We start from the raw sequence: 23,323 nt of genomic DNA on the forward strand, positions 1-23,323 counted from the left end.
ATTGCAAAAAAGCAAGGTAAATAAAAACAAAAGTAAACTAAAAGAATATTTATACTCATCGCACAACACGTGCGCGGTGTTGCTACGTGATACCTAGCGGGTCATAAAACATGGTTTTTTGTGAGTTAAAACAAGAACGGTTAGTTTGATCTCCCAACATTTCCGTATTTAAAGTATGCATTTTGTTTTTTTCTTCCATTAAATTATTAATAACAAAAATAATTACATATTATTCAACATATAATTACAAAATAGGGTTATAATGATCATTTAATTGTTGATAAGCACTTATTAAAAACATTTGGTAAACACTCTTACATGAGACACCACTTACTCAGGTCAGCACTATTACCCGAACAACACTTGGTAAAAATTGGTAAACGACCCCTAAGATGTTTCAATTAACTATCTACCTTCAAGCCAAAATTGAATGTTTATTCTCTTATTTAAACAAACTAATCACATGTTCTATTGGTTTTGATTTAATTAACGCACGAGACTTCTCAATTAATTTCGTCCCCAAGTATTTTAGTATAATTTATATTAACTATATATGTACACATATATGATGGCTGCATTCTCCATGATAATGATATGATATATATGATGTGGAGGGAGTAACTTTTTTTGTTGTTGCATATTTGAAGAAACGAACAAATATATTAAGAATTAACGGATAAAAGATAGACAAAAAGCGGAGAACAAAAAAGAAATTGGAGAAACCACCCAACGACTCCCCTATAAAGACAAAGACTAGACAATTTGAAACAGTTACAAATTAAATAAGAATTCTTGAACGTCTAGAAAAATATCCAAATAGGCGTATTAGTTCCTATTCCGGAACATGGATATTACATAGGATTAATTAAGTACACGAATGCTATTGAAGGGTAGACCGATGGATTTGTGAAGATAGGGGCATCAATTAAGATTGTTAATTACATATGTACTCTTATGCCTTCATGAAATTCCAACTTTCCATGAGGGCATATCTTGGCCAAGCATCAGCACATCATACTTGAAAGTTGCTAATTTTCCGGTGAACATCCACCGTAAACATAGGCCCTAATACCAAGTGGAAGGCAGCATAGGATAAAAGAAAAAAAAGAACACAGGATATTTTAGAATGTGCTGCACCTGAGAATCGGTACGAGCCACATCATTCAAAGTTGCCCCTTTTTCATTACACCATTTTCATTTGTCCATAAATAATGTGTTCATAGGCTTCAATTAGACACTCATCTCATCTCAACTCACAAGAGCTTAAACTCTCACTTAGATAGCTCTTTGAGTTGGGTTAAAAAAGCTATTAGATCGATCGAAGATGGTGAAATTCTCTAAGCAGTTTGAGGGTCAGCTAGTCCCAGAATGGAAAGAAGCCTTCGTCGATTATTGGCAACTCAAGAAAGATATCAAGAAAATTCACTGTGACTACACTTCTCCTTCTAAACCAAAACAAAAAAGCTCTTTAAGCAACACCCTCGTCTCCTCTATACAGAAACTTTCCTTATTTGGAAACCAATGTAGAGAACGTGAAGTCATTCATGTACACACTCTTTCTGAGTCTTATCTTTTAGTTACTGGCTAAACTTTGAACTATATGTGTATCTTCATCCCAGGGTTGCTCCCTGAGGTTGGGCCGGCCTGAGCCCATGGCTAGCTACTTGGTTTAAATATATGTATGGCTTTCCTAATGTGCATGGTTTGGTTTATCTGGTACCAGGTTCACAGTAAACTTGCATCAACAGCTAGTAAGGGAGTTCTATACCAAACAGAATTGTTAGAGCAGTTTGATGGTACTGAAGCAGCTAGTGAATTCTTCGCCCTTTTGGATCTTCAACTTAACAAAGTGAATGAATTCTACAGAAAGAAAGAGAAGGAGTTCCTCGATAGAGGGGAGTGTCTCGGGAAACAATTACATATTCTGATAGAGCTGAAAACCGCACTAAAAGAGCAGCACAAAAATAAAACCAATTCATCGCACCACGACTCCAAGGATGAGGACTTTTTATCGGGCACCATTTCGTGTGGTACGGAAGTAAAATCTTAAAATGGTCAATGTGGTATATTAAATCAAGAAAACAAAAAAGAGAAAATATTCCACCTTTTATGACGCCATTTCATTTTATTTTTGATTTTGGTCATCAAATCAATAGGTATTAATTTTTTCTTTTATCTGGGCACAGATGAAGAATCGAATAGGGGGATTACAGACCAAGATTTGCAGGAAGAGGGTAACATAGAAGAAGAGCTGGACCAAAATGGTACGCAATCTGATGACTCACCAGGATCAGAAGAAGCTGGGAAAATGAGAAGAGCCAAAAAGGAAGAGGAACGTCTCTCGGGTTGTATTATTAACAGCCATGGGAAAAACTTGAAAATCCGCATTCCTCTAACCAACCCGACTCGCGCATTCTCTTATTTACTTTGGGAAGATTTGATCAATCAGTCGTCCAAAAAACATAATGCTCAGGGAAGAAAGCTTCAGATTAATAAAACAAAGCTCCATCATGCGGAAAAAATGATTCGAGGAGCTGTCATTGAACTCTATAAAGGATTGGGCTATCTCAAAACTTACAGGTATTGTTTTGGTTTTGCTACATTATTCTTTCTTGACGAATTTATCATTCTTGAGCCATCATGTAGTTATTTAGAGGTCCAAATCTTCCTTTAATTGTCCCTATCCTACTCCTAAAAGATGTCCATGACAACCAAACATTTGACTTTAATTAGCAATATTACATTCTCTACTGAAATACATTAATATCACAGAGATGAGACAGAATCTTCTTTCATTGTAAACAATCTAAAAACTCATTGACATTAATTAACAATTGATTATTTGCAGGAATTTAAACATGCTTGCCTTTGCGAAGATTTTAAAGAAATTCGACAAAGTAAGACATCGCGTGGCTTTGATTTGCAAGTTGATCGATAAAATCTTTATATTTTTCTCTTGCTAACTAGATTGGATTGGCCACCTTATGTTGTCGGTGCTTTTCTCAGGTCACAAATAAACAAGTTCTTCCAATTTATCTTAAAGTTGTCGAGAGCTCCTACTTCAACAGTTCAAACAAGGTAAGGTGGAAAAAGGAAAATAATCAATTTTAGTAAATTTATTAGTGCCTCATGTCCAAGAGATGATTGCCATCGAGTAGCAGATCTCCCATCTGTGATTAAATTCAGACACAAATGAAGTGGCTTCATTTCACCTGACATCAAGATAATTTATGTGTACGGCAGACTATGAAGTTGGCAGATGAAGTTGAGGATACTTTTGTGAAACACTTTGCAGAAGATAACCGAAGGAAGGCAATGAAATACTTGAAACCGACTCAGCGCAAAGAGTCTCATGCTGTCACCTTTTTCATAGGTGTGTTTCTTTTTCGTTCTTTTCGGTTTTTGAAAAAAAGAAATGATGATCAACATAGACTTTATAAGTAAATAATTGGCCACTAAGAATTAAAGGATTAAGAATTTCAAGATAATATATAAAAACCTGAATAACACATTTTCCAAATCATCTTTCCATTAGTGCGCATTTATGTGGCATATACCTTCCTACTCATGATTGAATTGATACTCAACGATTTTGTTTAAAGAATAGCCCTTGTACATATATTTACCGCAGGGTTTAGTAATTTAAACTTATAACTACACACACACATGTGTGTATATATATATATATATATATATAATGTGTGTGTATGATTTGAGATATGTAACTAATTGGACCAACAATTAAGTTGATACTCACCAATTCACCTATAAGGATCATCTTTAACACACTTACCCAACTCCAAATTCATATCTAACACTTTCTAGTTTACATTTATATTGTTTCCTTTGCTAGATTAATTTGATTATTCTTTTTCAGATTTCTTATATATGTCTATATAATTAGCATCATCGTCTCTTGTTTACTAAAGAATAGTATTTAACAGGAGTTGGGTAGTCAAAGATATAGATCCACTTTTCTAGCTAAAGGTGGCTTGAATAGAGCGATTACAAGCTAGATTTATATAATATATAATAAAACTAATAACAGGCGATTGACCATATATATATCTTTAATTTGACCCTACAAAGATAAAGGCGGCATTTCTGGATTTCCCCAATGTCGTACTTGGCTTTTTTGGTTGCCACTAAACCTTGTGTGGAAAACCAACACAGCATAGATTTCTGGTACATCAATTAAAAGTGTGATCTTTCTCAGCACCAAGTGTTTGTAGAAGCACGAAAACGTTAATTTGTTTGTCTGTTAGTTGCAAGATACACTGCACATTAGGCGGCAAGACATTAGAGGTTAAGGTTCATTTGAACATAATCGAGCATTTAGAAGTAGCTAGATAAGAATAATTTTTAATGTTAGTTTATGGTTTTTATATAGGGCTATTTACGGGATGTTTCATTGCGCTCTTTGTTGGGTATGTCATCATGGCTCATACCACCGGAACATATAGACCACAAACTAATACAATATACATGGAAACTGTGTACCCTCTTCTTAGGTACGTACGTACATCATTTTATACATTAATTAATATCAAAAAGCTAACGAAATAGCGTTGATGATCAGGATGACAGTTTTAGTCTTGGTTTTGCAGCATGTTCAGCCTGTTATTTTTGCACTTTTTCCTGTACGGATGCAACATCTTCATGTGGAGAAAGACACGTATAAATTATAGCTTTATCTTTGAGCTATCACCAACGCAAGAACTCAAGTATAGAGATGTGTTCTTGATCTGTACCATGTCGATGACGGCTGTAGTTGGTGTCCTGTTTGTTCATCTTTCACTGATGGACAAAGGATATTCCTATTCTCAAGTTGATTCCATCCCTGGCCTTCTGTTATTGGTAATCACCTAATAATATATTTATCTAGTCAATTCCCCTAATTCATCAACCTTATTCCATGATCTTAAAGATTCTGAAATTAATGCGTTAATTTTACAGGTTTTCTTGGTATTGCTTGTGTGTCCCGTCAACATCATTTACAAGTCAAGCCGTTATCGTCTGCTTAGCGTACTAAGAAACATCATCCTATCACCTCTTTACAAGGTTGTCATGCTGGATTTCTTCATGGCTGATCAACTTTGTAGCCAGGTAATTAAAACACTACTTTCCATTTAGATTAGTCGATCTGTGAATCCAGCTGCCATTAAAGCTACATGCTTGATGATGTTAAAACCACACTCAACTTCAGATATCATTGAATCTTTTTATACATCATGTCCCAACAAAATGTTAATTAAAGATTGGTTTTCGGGAAACAGGTGCCGATGCTCAGAAACCTCGAATATGTAGCATGCTACTACATAACTGGAAGTTACAAAACTGAAGACTACGGATATTGTGTTCGCACCAAAAATTATAGAGATCTCGCATACGCAGTTTCCTTTTTGCCTTATTACTGGAGAGCTGTGCAGGTTTGGCTAAAATCTGTTTTTTACTTTTGTTTGTAAAAGATACTATTAATTTATATATGATTTATGACTTTATATTAGCAGTACTCTGCTGATATCCTGTTTTAATTCAGTTTTTAAAATAGTTATAAAGATCTATAGTAATAGACATAAGTATCAATTGTTGTGTAGTGTGCTCGGAGGTGGCTTGATGAAGGCGACACAGGCCATTTGATAAATTTGGGGAAGTACGTATCTGCAATGTTAGCTGCAGGAGCAAAAGTGGCATATGAAAAAGAAAGGAGTGTCGGATGGCTATGCTTGGTAGTCATAATGTCGAGCATCGCAACTGTGTATCAATTGTACTGGGACTTTGTAAAGGATTGGGGTTTGCTACAGATCAACTCCAAGAACCCTTGGTTAAGAAACGAGTTGATTCTACGCCGCAAATTCATTTACTTCTTCTCCATGGTATATACATAAATATTTGCCTACAAATCTTGATTGAAGTGATCCATATAAAAAGTTGTATAAAAAAATTGATGAAATTTTGAACTCAATTATCTTGTTACAATTGTTTTTGCAGGGATTGAATCTTGTTCTGAGGCTAGCTTGGTTACAAACTGTCCTACATTACAAATTTGGGAGCATTGATTACAGATTGACAGGGCTATTTTTAGCAGCCCTTGAAGTCATTAGAAGAGGCCAGTGGAATTTCTACAGGTAAAAAAAATACGTACAATCAATTAGGAGTTGGAGAGCATTTGACTTGATAAGAATAAACAGAGTTCATGATATCGACTTTTGAATGGTCCTGCCTGCAGGTTGGAGAATGAGCATCTGAATAATGCCGGCAAGTTTCGAGCAGTAAAGATGGTACCGCTTCCATTCCATGAAGTGGATGAGCAAGATTGATATATATATATATATATATATATATATGCAAATTCTCAACAAGAGTTGATGGTAGAATAGGATTCTTAGACCAATGGTTCACAAGGAAACCTCTGTGTTGATGTATTTTGTTCTTCTTCAACTTCCTTCCTTGTGGTCAGTTAATTGTGCACATGATTCATATTTGTACACAATTTTCTTTCTCCATTTAATGAAACTGTACTGCTTTTTTGGGCCTATTATTAATATTAGAATTTCTTTTGTTATGTTTATTTTTTCATGAACTCATGCATTTAATTAAAGGGATGATTTTGTTGTTCTTCGAAATCATTTGAATAGACAGATGAAGGAAGTAACTGGTACCCACTTAAAAATGTCGATGCCTGTCATAACATTTACCCGTGAAATGGGATTATATCTCATCCAAATAGATCAAGGGGGGTGAGTGCTTCTCCCACTTGACGTACGTACCATTAAGGCAGCTCTAGCAATTCATTACACTTTCCACTTCAATTTACTTTGTTCCTGGTCTATAATTTGTTACCAGCAACCTTTTCAATTGATATATATAAATTTAAATTTCATTTACCGGACCCTACACACACACATATATATAAAGATAAAGATTATATTAATGGATAGACAAAGCTAATCATAATTCAATATTTTAGAATTCCCAATCCATATTGTGTCATTTCATTTCTCTTGGTTCTTATTTTCATATATACAAATATATAAGATAAACAAAACAAATGAAATAAGCATTTCGTATTAATTGTAAAACAAAATAGAAATTGTAACTAAAATTAACTATTTAATCCAAAATGAATTAAGGTAATCATAAATAAAAAACCATGTAAAGAAAAAGTTGTCATCCTTTTCTTTATATAATCACCTCCAATGTTTCAACATATCATCTTTTTATCAATATGAGATGGACAAAGTTAATTACAATTCAATATTTTGGAATTTTCAATCTACATTGTGTCATATCATGTCTTTTGGTTCTTACTTATAGATTATTGATATATAGATTATATATTTATAGATATAAAGATTTAAAATATGTTGGATACATTCTTATGACTTGTACAACTAGTTAAAGTGGTAAAATAGTGAGAAAAAAATCCGGAAAAAACCTCAATGAACATTCATATTTTGAACGATAAAGTGGTAAAATAGTGAAAAAAATCCGGAAATATATTTTGTCAGTGATTTTTTAAACTAAAAAAATAAAAAAATTATAAAATATATTATTTTTAATTAAAATAAATTTCACCAGTAATCTTTTTAATTTTTTTTAATTTAAAAAATCACATACACGATATATATATATATATATATATATATATTAATTAAAATAAATTTAATAATAATTATTTTTTTTGTTTGAAAAATCACCGACAAAATATATTTATATTTTAATTAAAATAAAATTTATAAAAATCTTTTTTAAATGTAAGTACTTTTTTGTTATATTTGTTTAATTTTATAGATCTAAATACTTTTTGGTTCAAAAAATATTTAGGGGCTTAATCGTTCAAAATATGAATGTTCATTGGGTTTTTTCTGGATTTTTTTCACTATTTTACCACTTTAACTAGTTGTACAAGTCATAAGAATGTATCTAACATGTTTTATAAAAGTTCAAGAAGTTATTTAACATGTTTTGGATTGTTCAAGAACTTATTTGTTCCAAAAATTATCCAAGGACTTATTTAACATTTTTTGGAATGTTCAATGACTTATTTAACATATTTTGGAATGTCCAAGGACTTATTTGTTCTAAAAAATTATCCAATGACTTATTTAACATGTTTTGGAATGTTCAAGGACTTATTTGTTCCAAAAAAAAGTTCAAGGACTTAATCATTCCAAACAAGAAAGTTCATTGGTTTTTATTGTACTTTTCTCTATGTGTAATTTATATATAAAAAGTAAATGAAAGGTTCATTCATTTAATGATATGTTTTTATTTTAAATAATTGAAAATTTGGAAAAAGTAGCAACTAATAACTTTAACATTCATAGTCCCAACACTCGAAAAGAAACAGATACAAGTCCTAAGAAAAAGAATTTATCCAAAACTCAATCTAATATTTTCAAATTAAGCAAAAAAATAACTTAATTGATGTAATCTATTGTGTGTTCAATTACAACTTGTAAGAATTCAAAGCAAACGAAGCTAAGAGATGAATGCCGGTTGTTAGAACCAATGTTATCGCACCGGAATTTTCACGAACTTGTGTATATGTTAATGCATACACGTTTATACAACAAATTCTTATCAAGTAAAGTAAGAAACTTACTTAGAATCAACGATTGAACGGTAAACAGATAGAGGCATGCTACGCAGTGTTCTTAAACAGAATTTCGCCCCCACTCGTGCGTAGTCTGAGCGATTGTTCAAAGGATACAACTATCTAATTCGCATTTTTGCACGAGAACGTGAATTTGGAGGGAAACCAAGAATATATATACTTTTGGCAGTTTTCCAAAATTTTCCACGAACAGAGGCCGGTTGGCACGGGTGCCGAGAGTCTGTTGTTCCAAAGAAACAATGTGCGGCCACTGTTGTTCTCAAGGCCCTATCTTTGACCATTTAATGTATATGTGTCAAGCACCAAGCCCAATCCATGTGTTAGAAGGAGTTGGTCCAATTTGATAAGGCTTATGGAGCTAGACTTGTAAGCCTCTCCAAATTTCCCTATCCTTCCTATGTGAGATCAATTAGCATGGTAAAATCCCAACACCGGTATCATCTCAAATCAAATATAAAAGCATGAATTATCTAACAATGTGTTTAACTTTTTAAGAACGAAGTTGAATTGATGAATGAGAAAACTAAAACACTAGATCATTGAGGAAACGGAATCGCACAGCAGGGGATGCTGCTAAAAAGTTGAGGCAAAATGGAGAAACTTACTCGAAGACTATCCCGATGGTTTCTGAGTAAAGAAATCTCAGCTGCAAAGTGGTTTGAGTATTCAAGTCACAAATGGCTTTTGAGGTGTCGAATTCAATGGTGAGTCAGGTAATAGCGTTGAAGAGAGAGTGGTTGAGTACGCTAACAATTGATTGATCGATAACGTACTGTTCTTCAATAAGCAGGATTGGGTTGCGTGGAACGGGGTTGATTGTCGGCAGTGGATTTTGGTTATAGTCGGGGGAGGTTCTTTGATGGTGCCATCGATATACCCCGAAGTTTTTGGCTATGAAGCGATGGTTTGAATTCATGGAGCCAAACCAGATACTTGGAATCATAAGTTTGATGAATTGGGCATTGGTATGAAGAGGAAGAGTGGAGAAAGAGGACATTTGAGAGGTTAGAAATCAATGCATAAGAGGAAGAAACCCACGAGGTAAGATCCTATACTCTGATACCATGTTGAAAATATAATTTCCATTTATTTGTGAGTCTACAAAGTTTATAATATATAGGGCAACTGTTCCAAAATCACAGTTTGCTGTATAAATTAAGCATAATCAAAACTGATCTTAGATTTAAGTTATACAAATACATGAATTAGTTGTACTTGAAATCTATATTTTGATTCGAACTTAGTTTATGCAGGCAACTAGGTGCTTTATTGAAATGTGCATCTCGAAGTAAATAGCCCATCAAACTTGTAGTTTTTCAAAAAGTTTGGTAAGTAGACGTCATATGAAGTTTAGGATGAAAGCCCATACTACAATAAGAAAAATGGACCCTTCTGCTTTGCCAATTAAGTCCATTGTCCATTTGATTAGCTTGGAAGCATGCTTCTCAGAAGTGTTCGAAACCTTTTCCATTCAAGGGTCGTTTAAAGGATTTAATCCCACGTTCTAAGAGCTTAATTATACTAATTATATCATGTCTTTGTTGTGTCCGTGTTTTCAAAACGGGGGTCAGCATCCCTTACATAGATTGTACTTGTTCAAAATCATTCACTGTGGTTATTCTTGGTTTTTGTAGTTTCTTTTTGCTGTTATGAAAAACGGGTGTGTACATTTGTTATCATAATTGAGCCACAACAATGCTTCAAATGCAACCAAATAACAAATCTAATCCCCGGTAGCAACTACAGCTCATTAAAACTGATCAAATTTAAACAAATTAATGCAATAACGTCAAGCAAGCATCTAATCTACAAACAGTAATATATGGAAGCCATCAAACGCATGCATCAACTTAAAGTAAAGAAGGAGAGACTAGGTAACATTAATGAGATTTACGTGGAAATCCAAAATGGGAAAAACCATAGATAGAGGCGGTGAAAGAACCTAGCTACACTAGACGTTGATGTTTATGCATGTTTGATACACAAGGAGATAAGTGTAGTTATATTGAGAGGATACATCAATAATAAAAGCCCTAGAAATCCCATAAAACCCCCTCTCCGCTTGTGATCCACCTTGGAGGTGAGCTCGAGCTCACACTTTCAGCATCAATAGTTTTAATGCATAAGATATAAAAACTGTAGAAATCGAGTTGGAATAAAAGCAATATACAATTACAAGTAAATTAATTGGACTACTACTAATTAACTATATGCATCAAATCCATTAAATATTATCATTTCTTTTTCTCTTAATTACTTTTGGATTTATTGACACAAACAAGTAGAATTCGAGGCTAATGAATTAGTGAGATTTGCTCATCCTCAGTGCTACATAAGCCAGAAGCCTGTACCCAACCAACATTACACCCAAAGCGGCCACATCCCACCACAAGTGACCGATACCCAGATACTTGATCCCTGGAAAATCTACAACCCTACACTCAGTGCCTATCCCGCACCTATAAACCTCATTTTCGCTGTATTGCACTTCCACTAACAGCTTAAAACAATAATGGCTAAATGAGATGTATTTCAACCAACTGATGAATGATGGAATTTGTTGAATATAGTAACCACCTGCAAGTAAAAATACTAGCATGATCACTGATGATAAGGTGGTTGCTTGTTTTAGGTCCATAAGTATGGCTCCCAGGGCTAGTCCAAGTCCTTGTGACACGAGCACGTTGAAAAGAATGATTAGAACTGTTAGCACAAATGTGGTGAGTGAAGGTTTGAGGCCACCCATCCAATAGGTAATTGTTACATAAACTGTCGGGAGAACGAGTTCCATCGGCAAGTCCCCTGCCATTCTAGCGAAGTAATAAGAGGATAGACGGTACATTGCAGAAGATCGTTCTCTTGTTAGCATTGGCCGCTCTTGAGGGAATGTGAATATGGCATTGGATAGAGGGTAAAACCCCCAAAATATTGAAAAGAAGAAGAGAAGTCCCACCTGCATATCATATACTCAATCAGTAAGTATTTCAAGACCAATATAAAGTACTAATATTGATATATTGGGACGATTTAAGCATCAAACTGAAATGATCTAAGCATATATTAATTTTCATCTTGAAGATCAAGTCCAACGAATTATGTTTTAGATGAAGAAACAACCACACTTGGAAATGGAAAACCCCTTTCGGCCATTCATGCAATGATTTCTTTTAAGGGTATTCAAAACTTGTTAATTAAAAATTAATTAGAAGTTCATGAAACATGTATGAACCATTATTTACAACCGTATTTTGAAGATAGAATAATAAACTTAAACTAAAATAGACAACTATTAAGTGATAAAGGTCATAGTATGTATAGGTATCATCGATCCACAATTAATAAGCAAAATTAAACCAAGTTTCAGGGGTGCAAAACAACAAATTAAAGGACAATCGTGGTACCTGATCTTGCAAGTGTGATGTATCAGAATGCCACCACAGAAGACCTGATAAGATTGAGACAGACATCACTTGGAAGATTCGTAAACCCGAGTACGATTCGTGCCTCCTCTCTCTCAGACCTCTTTTGAACAACACTTTAAATTGTGTCCACCAACTTGTGGTCCATATGTTGTCACAACCTGCAATTGCGCACCACTTATATATTTATCTTTGCACCAAACTATATTTCCTTTACAAGCAAAAGTTATTAAGATCACAACACAAATCCTTTCTATTATACTTTTCAATACTTAACCACCTCCATGGCCTAAATCTTGTGAAAAAATTAAATGACTAACGAAAAGAGGATGTTGATATCAACTTACGTCTTGAAGATTTTGGTCCTCCAATAGCACGAGTTGTGTCATGGATATTTCTATGGATGTCGTCCTTAATGAGGGGGTGAAGGGTTTTCTTGTAAGAAGATATTAGGAACTGTTTCACTGAGTTGCGATCTTCCGGTCTACCTTGATTATATTGTTGATGATCCTCTGGGTTTGTAGAAGGAGCCACACCTGTAAAAGATAAAAATTATATGGATATATCTCAAAGAGTAAAGTTTCAAGAATCAGAAAAGCTAAGAGATTTTTAAATGTTAAAGTTAAATAATTAAGGGTCTGGACTGACACCAAATAATTATTTAGTGAATTAATACCATAGTTTTACAATTTGCAGTTGCATTATATTAATATTTATCTTTGGTTTTAATAAGAAGAATACGAGAACAAAACATTGGCGTACCATTGGCAAGATCAAGCAGAAAATCAGCAGGATTCATCAAGTTAAACCCGGGCACATACCCAATGGAAGCAAGATACTCCATAACCCGGCTAGCCTGCCCACTGTAAATCGGGAAGCCATCAGATAACACGACGACCTTATCAAACATCCAATACAACCTACTTGATGGTTGATGGATCGTGGTCACCACACTCCTCCCTCCACGAGCCAACCCTTTCAATGTGGCCATTAGCCGTAGAGCCGTGGTGGAGTCCAGGCCAGATGTGGGCTCATCCAAAAGCAAAAGGCTGGGGTTCACCAACATCTCTTGTCCAATACTAACCCGCTTTCTCTCCCCACCTGAAACCCCACGTATAAGTGGCCCTCCCACGATGCTATTACGGCACTTACTTAGCCCGAGTTCCACTATGATCAGCTCAGCTTGCTCTACTTTCTCTTCTAGGGTCAAATTCTTAGGCAACCTCAACAGCGCAGCATAGGTTAAAGTTTCTAAAACCGAGAGGTGTGGATATAATACATCATCTTGTGTTACAAATCCAATTTTTCTTTTCACCGAGCTTGAGAAGGGCTGGCCACTGTAGGTTATGCTGCCCGAAGTCTTTCCGGGAAGTCTACCACCAAGGGCAGTTAGTAAGGTGGTTTTTCCACTCCCTGATGGTCCAAGCATGGCTAGTAATTCCCCTGGTCGGACTACTCCACTAACTCCATTGAGAAGGGTCCGGGTTCTCTTTGATTCAGGTGAAGTAAAACAATGGTCATCTCCAGATTGCAAGTTTATAGTGTAAGCCAAATCCTCAAACTACAAATTCACAAACCAAAAGCTTATCAATTATTTAACCAAAAGTTTCGATCTTCTTATGCAAATTTTCCAACTTTAATCATCATTAATAAATCAAAAACATTAGTAAAGCTTGCGCAATTAATTAACAGAAAGTGTGACTATTAACTAATTATAGATATGTGTTTTGTATAGTACCTTGAGTGTAATCGGGCGTAAAGATTCGCGTAAAAAAGGCAGCTGTGATGGTGTGGATTGATTTTGATTTGCAACTGATCCAGATTCGAAGGTAGGGTCCATGTTCTTAGTCGTCGACTCCCTGGGTGGCTCGGCATGAACTGTGGACTTGTCCATAATAATTTTTGTGTTAACATGAGATCTAGTAGCAGCTGGACTTTCTGCAACACCAGAAATACTGGGCTCAAGCTCGAGAAGTGGCATGTTAATATACAAAGGGAAGAGAAGAGAGAGAAATATTATGTGAAAATGGGATTAGAGCATGAGAAAGGTAGATAGGTTCACATGCAGGGAAAAGGAGAAACGGGGGAGCATTTAAAGAGAAAAAAAGTGATGTGGATGAGTCATCAGATGGCTACAGGAGTCTAAGGCCAGGGGCAGGGGTGATGCATCATAGTTTCTTACTTTAAATTTCACTGAGACCAACTCTAACAACAATATAAAGAACATGTCATTTTATGTTTCTTATCACAAATATTAACATTAAAAACACATTTTTTTATAGTTATGATAATAATAATAAAAATAATAATATCTCTTTACTATAATTTTAATTGCAATAAATTATAGTAGGAAAAGTAATTGTTTGTTTAATTTTAAAATATGTTATAAAAAATTTGCACATAAATCTTAATAATTATTATATTACTAATTAAAAGAACATCATATATTCACTTCTAAAAATTAGTTAAATTTATTGTTATTGTGATATTTTCATTTTACATCATAATAAATTAATTAGATTTACATTACAATTTAAGAAATAAAATAAAATAATTACTAAACTTAATAAGTATATTAGTTCATATATAAAGTATTAATAGATATATTAACTAAAAAAGTAAACAAATTAATGATTTGCAAGATGGTAAAACAAAAAATTGAAGTTGCTCTCAGTATAATAAAACTTTACATTTTAATTTAACGTAATTAATTGATTAACAAAGTAAATGTAAATAAAATACGTACTTACGAGTTTTCACTAATTACTTGATCAACCGTTTGGATTTGATTAATTTTTAAACAAATTGAAGGTTTAAATTTCACACTAACATACTATATATTTTCTGAAAATATATAAGTACTAAAAATTTAACGTTATGAAGCAATGGAATTTCTATTGTAATCTGAATTGTGATATGTATGTAGGATGTTAATCATAAGGACCTTCAAAATTATGAATTTAGATTGAGCATTCTTTGTGTTCTTTTTAATGAAAATAAAAAGGTGGTGCCTAATTGGTTTGAGCTTGTACCTGGAGGTTTCAGGTTTAAATCCAAGGAGGAATAAAAAAAATTTGTGGCCAGGAGGTTCAAATGCGGTGACTCCGGGCTATCTGCAAAGCAGGTGGTCTTCCTGAGATTAATCGGCTCGCATAGCGGGTTGGATATCCAGGTTAATAAAAAAATAACCACTGAAATGTTGAGGAAAGTCCTTTTACTTGAGCATATTTCTAATGCTTCTTTTTTAACATTCTAATAAGTATATTTATTAATTAATTGAAAATGCAGTGATTAAACTAATTCAATTCCGTTCACCGAATAAATCAGAGTTTGTCGTTTTGCAACCCAAAAGAGATTATTAAACATTGACTAACAGTTCAAACTATTATAGAATTCTCCTAATCGTTCAAAATATTCTATATACATTTTAGTTAAGTCATAGAAATTGTTTGATTTTAGGTTTATCAAATCTTTCAAAGATATTATAAACCGTGGAATTATATGATTGTTATCATATTTAAGATTGGATTGAAAATGTATACTTGGAATACATGGACTAGAATTTAATTTTAAGTTATTAAATAGAAATTTTAATTACTATTTGTTTGAAGATAAGTTGAATGGATGCAGTTTAATTAATGGAAAACTCTTATAATTTTAAAATCATCATTAATGGAGAAACTTTAATAACCATTTGTCTCTAAAGTGTGCATACGTATATACAAGTTATGAAGATGTTTTCTAGTTTTTTTGTACGTATGCATGTTTTGTATATATGCATACTGAAAAAATTACTTATAAAATTACTAAGTATTCCTTAGTTTTTCAATTTTTTTATGGTTTTCCTTTGAATACATATATAGAGAGAGACCTCAATAAATAGAAACTAAAGAACACCTTTGTTTCTTTTGGATCAAAAGGATGGTCATGATCTAAATACACTTGTAAATTTTGAAAGGATAGGAGGCATTATGGGGAAAAATTGCAAAATTCATACCATAATTATAGTCAGAATCATTGCTGGAGTACTTCCAATGGCAGATGATGGTAATAAGTTTTTAATACCCACAGACGATCATGAAGAAGAACATAATTTTTTTTATTAAAGTTTAACTTTCTTTCCTGTTTTCAAGATTCACAACAGCTAATAAAAAAGACCGACTATCGAAAATCATTCTTTATTTTATGGGACTGTGAAATTTCAAGACCCCTACTAACTATTTGATTTTTTTTCTATTTGATGAAATGCTTGAGTGAAAATCCAATTTAAGCATCGCAGAAAATGAATGTTTTTGGGGTTTATGCACATACGAATGTAAGGAGGAATTCAAGCCTTCATTTTGTTTATATGTTTTTTTTTTCACATACATGAATAGACATGAAGAATTTAAGCATTCATCTTTATCTCCCTACTCTAGTTTTTTGTGTTTTTATGCACACATGAATATGATGAGTACGGTGTCTCATTCACATGTTCATGTTAAATATTGAAAGACATTGAATATGATATCTCATTCACATATGCATTTAACTCGGAAGATTGACGGACATTGAATAATGTGATTCATTCGCAGTGCATACAACCCTGAAATGAAGAATCGTGAATACGACGACTTATTCACATATACATATAGCCTAGAAAATAAGGAAGGTTAATAAAACGATTCATTTGCATGTACATACATGATACAACCCAAAAGTCGAAAGATGATGAATGCAGTGCATGCATCCCAGAAGTTGAATGAAAAAGTCAGTTACGAAATATATTATTTATAGATTGTTGCAAAATGAATCTAGATTTTTTTAGATGGTAAATGAAATTTCCATAAATTGTGGTAACTTTTTTGTATTTAAGAATTTTAATAAATGGAAATGATGATCTCTTGATAAAATGTACCATTTGCCATTTAATAAATTGTTAAATTGTTATCTTTTAACAATGTTGGATTAGAACTAATCGGGTGTTATTATAGTGTTTCTTATTTTTTCATTTTTTTTTTTTTTTTTTGCAGTTTTCCTCTGAATCTAACCCTATGACCATATGGCAAGGTCCCATGCTAAGGGCACGTGAATAACTTGTGATTTTGTACGCGATGTTAGTGTAAAATCACATATAATTAGACCATTCTCTTATTTTATTTTTTAAATATGTATCATTCTCGTATGAACCTGACTCACTCTCTCTCTGTATATATATATATATATATATATATATATATATTTCAATGTTTAATTTGATTCATTATTTTTTAAGCTTTAAATCACATATAATAGGAAAACTTTCTGAAGAAAACAATTGGTAGCCTTAATGTCCCTATATATATAATGAAAACATAATTACATGTGATGTGTAGCAAAACACATTTGAAATGTATAAGATCACATGTACTTCAAAACGTAATTTGTAATTTGCGCATATCACATGTAATGTTGTAGACAACTTATATTTATTTTCCACTATAATCAATATCACATATGATACATTGACGAACATTAACGATTCTTTTTTGAAAAAGAAAACGTCGATTAATTGCGGATATCATATATGATTTTTGACAGAAATTGTTAAAAATTTCTTAAATAAACTACTTCAATAAAATTATTAGGTATGATAACATTGTAATAATTGTGTGATACGTGAACCTAATGAACCAAAACAATGTGTGTCGTCGGGTATAATCGTTTGATAATTGATAGGGTTGAGATACAGAACAAATTGCAGTCATATTAGGGATAATCGTCTAATAATCTATACACAATTGAGATGTGATAATCATGTGATTGTGAAACCTAATCGAATCGAACAGATTGTAGTCCAACCCAAATACGAATCGTATCATATGAAAACTGTTTGCTACCTGATTCGTCATTGGATTATCACATGATTATCACACCCAATCGTCCAATCAAGTTGACAAGTTAACTATAGTCAAACCTATAAATTGTACTTGGCATTCTTGTGATAATCATGTGATTATAAAGTCTAATCGAATCGAGCAGATTGTAGTCCAACCCAAATACGAATCGTATCATGTGGAAATCGTTTGCTACTCTATTCGTTGTTGGATTATCATATGATTAGCACAACCAAATCATCCAATCGAGTTGATAAGTTAACCCTAGCTCGAACCAATAGATTGTAGTCATCATTCTTTTGATAATCGTGTGATTTCTCTACCCTAATCGAACCAAACAATCTTCAAATCGAGTGATAATATGAGCGATTGATGTTCTAAGAATGGTAGATTAGTGATAAGCAAACCTTGAATGAACCGTCTTTGCAAACTTCTCCCTCAATTGTCTTGATGTTCGATTTCTTCCTCCAAAACTTACGACACCTTCTTCCTCTATTGAGATAACCGATAACCATAGTAGCCCCTGATGTTATCAATTCCCAGATGATTGGAGTCTTTTTTGATTTTCTTTTTACAATTTTATCACTTTGGATTCCAAGATTACCCTTCCGTCTCTCAAAACATTTTGAATTTTTTTTAATGTTATTGTTATCACAATATGAGGTTAGTTGGCTCTTCTCGCATTCTCTTAAATCACAGAGGTTTTCGTTTGAACCATTCCATATATATATATATATATAAGTTTAGCTGTAAACCTGGGACAAATGAGAGCATGACACGTGCTCTAATAAACACGTAATGCGCTCTCACTAGTCTATGGTGCGCAACGCAAATCAGCTTCACAACCGAACTTGACCCCATATATAGGGTTGTTTTAGACGAGAACACCACCATTTTAAAAAATAATGCAAGAACACCTTTTAATTTATATAGTCAATCACATGTAATTAATGAGTATTTTTAAAATTAAAATCAAGGTGTGTAGGCCACTTGGCAAGCGAATCAGGAAGCGACCAATATTGCCCGACTCTCTGATATGATATCACATGTAACTACATCATCCCTTCTGATACACGTGTTCTCATATTCGTAAATTGGCCGACATCCAACATGATCATCCATATATATATATATATATATATATATATGTATATATACATGTATATATATATACATCTATACATGTATGTATGTATATATATATATATATCTACCTTACCTCCATCCTCTTTTTCCCACTCATAATAAAGCAAGATGCTAATATGCTTTGTCTCTCTTTTTCTTCATGGTTGCGTGGACGGGGAGGGGGAGAGACCAAATGGGACATTTCGAAAGTTGTATTTCATCCTACAGACACCTATCATCCCAGGTCCAGCTGCTTACTATATTTTAAGGACATCCTGTGCCATTTTGAAATATTGCATGTACTTACCTACTATATAAATAATTTGAAGAAATAATTGAAATTTTAACATAAATTACATTAGCATTTTTATGAAAAAAAATTTGTGTGTGTGTGTGTGTGTATATATATATTATATATTCATATATCCCAAACAATGGTATATGGATTCATTTTCACATCTTCTTTTGTGTGTTTTCTATATTACTTAATTGATGGAGTGGCGGGATGGTGGCCAGTAGGGGGTTACAGATGGTTTCACCATCGTTTTCCAAATCCTCTTTATTTATTTTTGCTTGCATGCCTTTTACTTTCGGCATATGTATGGTTTGTCTCATCACCACCTACCATATCCATGCATCGATCGTTTGTTGTCTTCTCCTTGGAGCATGAATTCCTACTATATATAGCTTCCATATATGGTGTTGAGAAACAAAGCTTAATCAAATTGTTAGGCTTTTATCAGTCTCCAATTAACATATTCAATTTGAAGTTTATAAATTCCAGTTTCAAGTTCTTCTCTAACTAAGTATCATTTTCTGTTTGATCCACACGCGCGAGATTTTTCTAATCATTGTGCAATTAGTTTGAGATATCGATTTGATCCATCATTTTGCTAGTTCTTATACGTAATTAACGTCACACCAATGTCCAATGTTAATTCAACATTTATATGACTACATTTCTCTTGTTATATTTTCTTACATGATTACGGAATATGATCATATATATCTTTTCGATGTCAATCAAGCATCTCTCTTTAATTCTCTTATCTTTCAACCTATGACGATTATATATTAAGCACAACTATATAACGATCTTATTCACATGTTTCTCATTTTTATGCATATAAGTGTGATAGAATAATCACAACACGGCTATAAGGGTATTCATGCATTATTTTCTTGTTTGGTGTAGGGTAGAGGGACAATATTCACCACAAAATAACAAGTCAAGCAACGAAGGGGGCTCAATTTTCCTAAAAAGAAAACCAATGAATAGTTTATATATTGTGGGCAGGAGCTTTTGGTTTGGCCAATTGATGAAGCGCCAAGTGTCGTCTTTCTTTTTCTGGTTCTTGAAGCTTTTTACGTAAGGGAAACCTTGCTTTAATTTCCAACACTACCACTCATCACCTTTTCTCCCTCTCTAGATCTCTCTCTCTCTCTCCCTTTTTCTTTTCTCTCTCCTGTAAAATATCTATTCCTTCATCGTGTTCTCTGGTTACTCGATTCAAATGCAAATTTCTTTTGCCATTTCGGTTTGGTATGACACATGTCGCCATGGCCTCCTTCATGTTTCCTGTTTCCACGAGATGAAATTTGACAAGGTCCAAAAGTATGTATATATCTACTATATATTCAACTAAAAAGAGGATTATATATTTTTCTTTCAGAGAAACACGTTTGTGCGTCTTTAATCGTTCGTCGCTTTGCAATCTTTTTGATGCAATATATATATATATATATATATATATATATATATATATATATATATATATATATAAACAAACAACCTACAAGACTCTAATTAATGAGATAAGGAAACAATTATCCTAATGAAATAAGGAAATTAAAACATATCAAAGACTACCAAATACGAGTTTATCTTGTGCTCCTATATATGAATCCGACCATTATTTTATGTTTTCTCGTTAAGTGTCTTGAGAACTAGCTAGGGTAGGATCGATGTGTGAACGTGAATTGACTAGGAATTAGGGACGGACCCAGAATTTTTTTCAAACGATGACACTATTTGACTTTAAGGAAAAAAAAACTATAGCGAAAAATTTTCAAACAGTGGCACCGGTTGACTATAAGAAACAAATATATGTAAAAAAAATTCAATCGGTGACACTATTTGACTAAGAAAATGACACTAACAAGATTTGAATTTGGGTCTGGAGTGAAATAAAAGCCTTGCAAACCAACTCTACCAAATAAAACTTGTTCTCATTGTAGTTTCAAAATACATATGGTGGCACACAACAGATTAATACGGTTGCACCTTTCATGAACCTAAATTTTTTTTCCCTTCGACGGAAAAATAATACGGTGGCACGTGCCACCGTAACCACCATGGTAGGTCCACCCATGCTAGGAATGTGACAAGTTTGATCACAAAATTGATAATAAAAAATTGAGAATTAAATTCAATCATGCTCTATTTTAAGATGTGAATTTCAGTGGTTTATGTTTCATCTAATTCTTGAATGCTAGTTATAAATATATATGCTTTGGTCAAGGAATCTCTCATGAAGGGTCCCGATAACAAACATGATGATAAGTATTTTATGGACACGTGTAACCCTATTAATTATTCTTGAAAACAGCACTTAAAGGTTCAACATATATTAAAAAAGAAATAATACAAGTTTAACTGATGTAGAGTTCCAATAGGATTCCTTCAACAAGGATTATACGAGTTTTTTTGTAAAAATAGGGTAGTTTTTAAAATCAGCTAAAATGTTTAAAATCAAATCAACGTAAAAAGTTCAAAAAGCGTGTAAAATCAAATCAACAAAAAAAATACTGTCTAAATATCGTGTGTAATCAAATCAACATGACTTTACTTTTTAAAAATGTGTAAAATCAATTAAGTTAAAAGCATTTAAAATTATGTAAAATCAATTAGGTTAAAAACATTTAAAATTATTTGGACCATGCTAACAACTTGATCATAATCAAAGAAATTGTCCAAATTCTCAATCAAGATTTAATTTATTGTGAAAGCTAGTTGTAATATTAATTAATTGGTATTGTAATACCGTCAGATAATAATTTTAGTTTGATGCTTCATTTTATCAACTTATTGTATTTTGTATTTTGTTTATTTAAATGAAGAATTATGTATTTATGTTTTATGTATATCCACATAAATTATTGTTTATAAATTTTTTTTATAATGTTTTTTAATTTAAAATAAAGTTAAAAATAAAATAACAATAATATTTAATATTGGTATCAATTTGAAGGAATTAGTAAAATCATTTTAATAAAGTAATATGTTGAAATTAATTGAAAATAGATAAAATGATGTACTTGAAAAGAAAATGATGTAATAAAAATAAAAGTCTTGAATAAAAGTTTTAATCAGTGGCAGGCCTTTTGACTCAGATATCATTTAAAAATATGTATAACCAGAATGTTCTTCGCAAAAGAGTCACTGAAAAGAGAACGAATGTTCTAACATACATTGATAGGAAATGGTCAAAGTATGACGAATATGGTACTTCTAACATTTCCTATACATATATTGTTTCCAAGAAAACAGGACTATTTTGCCGAGTTGATTAGAGAGAGTTGTCTTGATCGAAAACTACTTGAAAACGGTTCTTCTACTCATAAACGAAATGTAGAGATCAAAAATTGTTGAAGACGATTTTTTACATCCGTTTTTATAAGAGCACCCTTTAATGTTTTAAAGTCAACATTGATGGACATGATCCGACCGGTGCTTTTTTCTGTTGGTTTTGGTTTTTTTATTTTTAGAAAATTAATTTAATAAATTATTATTTTAAAAAGTCGTACCATGAAAAAAACATGTAATATTATTTTCGATAACATTTCATTACAATTAACTTCTTAATTATCACATATAGATAAGCAACAATTAAGCCCTAAAATAGTCAGACAACTTTTGATTAATATATGTCATTGGAATTTTTATCATTAATTATCTATAAACTTATCCATTGATAATATTAGTACCCCCTTTTATCATCTAAAGAAAAGGGATTATAAATAGAATTCTCATTTTTTATTTTTTTATTTCGAATTTGGAATTCTATTTATTAGAAATTGATCGAAATTGAAATCGATTTCTATTATCCTTGGATTAATTAATCAATTTAATCTCAAACATTTAAGCAAATGTAGATCGAATGTCAAATTTAATATTTACCATAAAGACAATAAAGAGCCATAAAAAAGAAAACATAAAGATTAAGAATATTTATCAGAACAACGAGGGTTTATCATGTAACGTACACGTACAAAACACTACGAGACCATGTGGGGAACTTCTT

General features: G+C 32.6%; 2 protein-coding genes across 2 annotated transcripts; one reads left to right on the top strand and one right to left on the bottom strand.

Annotated features, from left to right (window-relative positions):
* The first annotated feature begins 1,324 nt into the window (after positions 1-1,324).
* Positions 1,325-6,320, top strand: LOC112523386 (phosphate transporter PHO1 homolog 1). Its single transcript, XM_025132974.1, has 13 exons — positions 1,325-1,546; positions 1,724-2,030; positions 2,187-2,580; positions 2,849-2,897; positions 3,007-3,078; positions 3,244-3,373; positions 4,391-4,511; positions 4,608-4,857; positions 4,957-5,106; positions 5,277-5,429; positions 5,598-5,876; positions 5,992-6,128; positions 6,230-6,320. Exons 1-13 carry the CDS (start codon positions 1,325-1,327, stop codon positions 6,318-6,320), a joined length of 2,355 nt encoding a protein of 784 aa, XP_024988742.1.
* Positions 6,321-10,847: 4,527 nt separating this feature from the next.
* Positions 10,848-14,020, bottom strand: LOC112523023 (ABC transporter G family member 21). Its single transcript, XM_025132447.1, has 5 exons — positions 13,778-14,020; positions 12,802-13,600; positions 12,387-12,575; positions 12,022-12,200; positions 10,848-11,573 (listed from the first exon to the last, which is right to left on the bottom strand). The coding sequence occupies exons 1-5, from the start codon at positions 14,018-14,020 to the stop codon at positions 10,923-10,925; spliced, it is 2,061 nt and encodes a 686-aa protein (XP_024988215.1). The 3' UTR covers positions 10,848-10,922.
* Between the last annotated feature and the right edge of the window lie 9,303 nt (positions 14,021-23,323).

This window comes from Cynara cardunculus, assembly GCF_001531365.2.
Source record: "Cynara cardunculus var. scolymus isolate 2C chromosome LG 12, CcrdV1, whole genome shotgun sequence".
In the NCBI taxonomy this organism is placed as follows: Eukaryota; Viridiplantae; Streptophyta; class Magnoliopsida; order Asterales; family Asteraceae; genus Cynara; species Cynara cardunculus.

Bases quoted from the DNA above. Each gene is read 5' to 3' on its own strand.
- LOC112523386 (XM_025132974.1), top strand. From the start codon at position 1,325: ATGGTGAAATTCTCTAAGCAGTTTGAGGGTCAGCTAGTCCCAGAATGG. The intron at 5,107-5,276 runs GTAATTAAAACA...TTCGGGAAACAG, and splicing joins CTGATCAACTTTGTAGCCAG to GTGCCGATGCTCAGAAACCT. The intron at 5,877-5,991 runs GTATATACATAA...TTGTTTTTGCAG, and splicing joins TCATTTACTTCTTCTCCATG to GGATTGAATCTTGTTCTGAG.
- LOC112523023 (XM_025132447.1), bottom strand. From the start codon at position 14,020: ATGCCACTTCTCGAGCTTGAGCCCAGTATTTCTGGTGTTGCAGAAAGT. The intron at 13,601-13,777 runs GTACTATACAAA...GTGAATTTGTAG, and splicing joins TACGCCCGATTACACTCAAG to TTTGAGGATTTGGCTTACAC. The intron at 12,576-12,801 runs GTACGCCAATGT...TATCTTTTACAG, and splicing joins TCTGCTTGATCTTGCCAATG to GTGTGGCTCCTTCTACAAAC.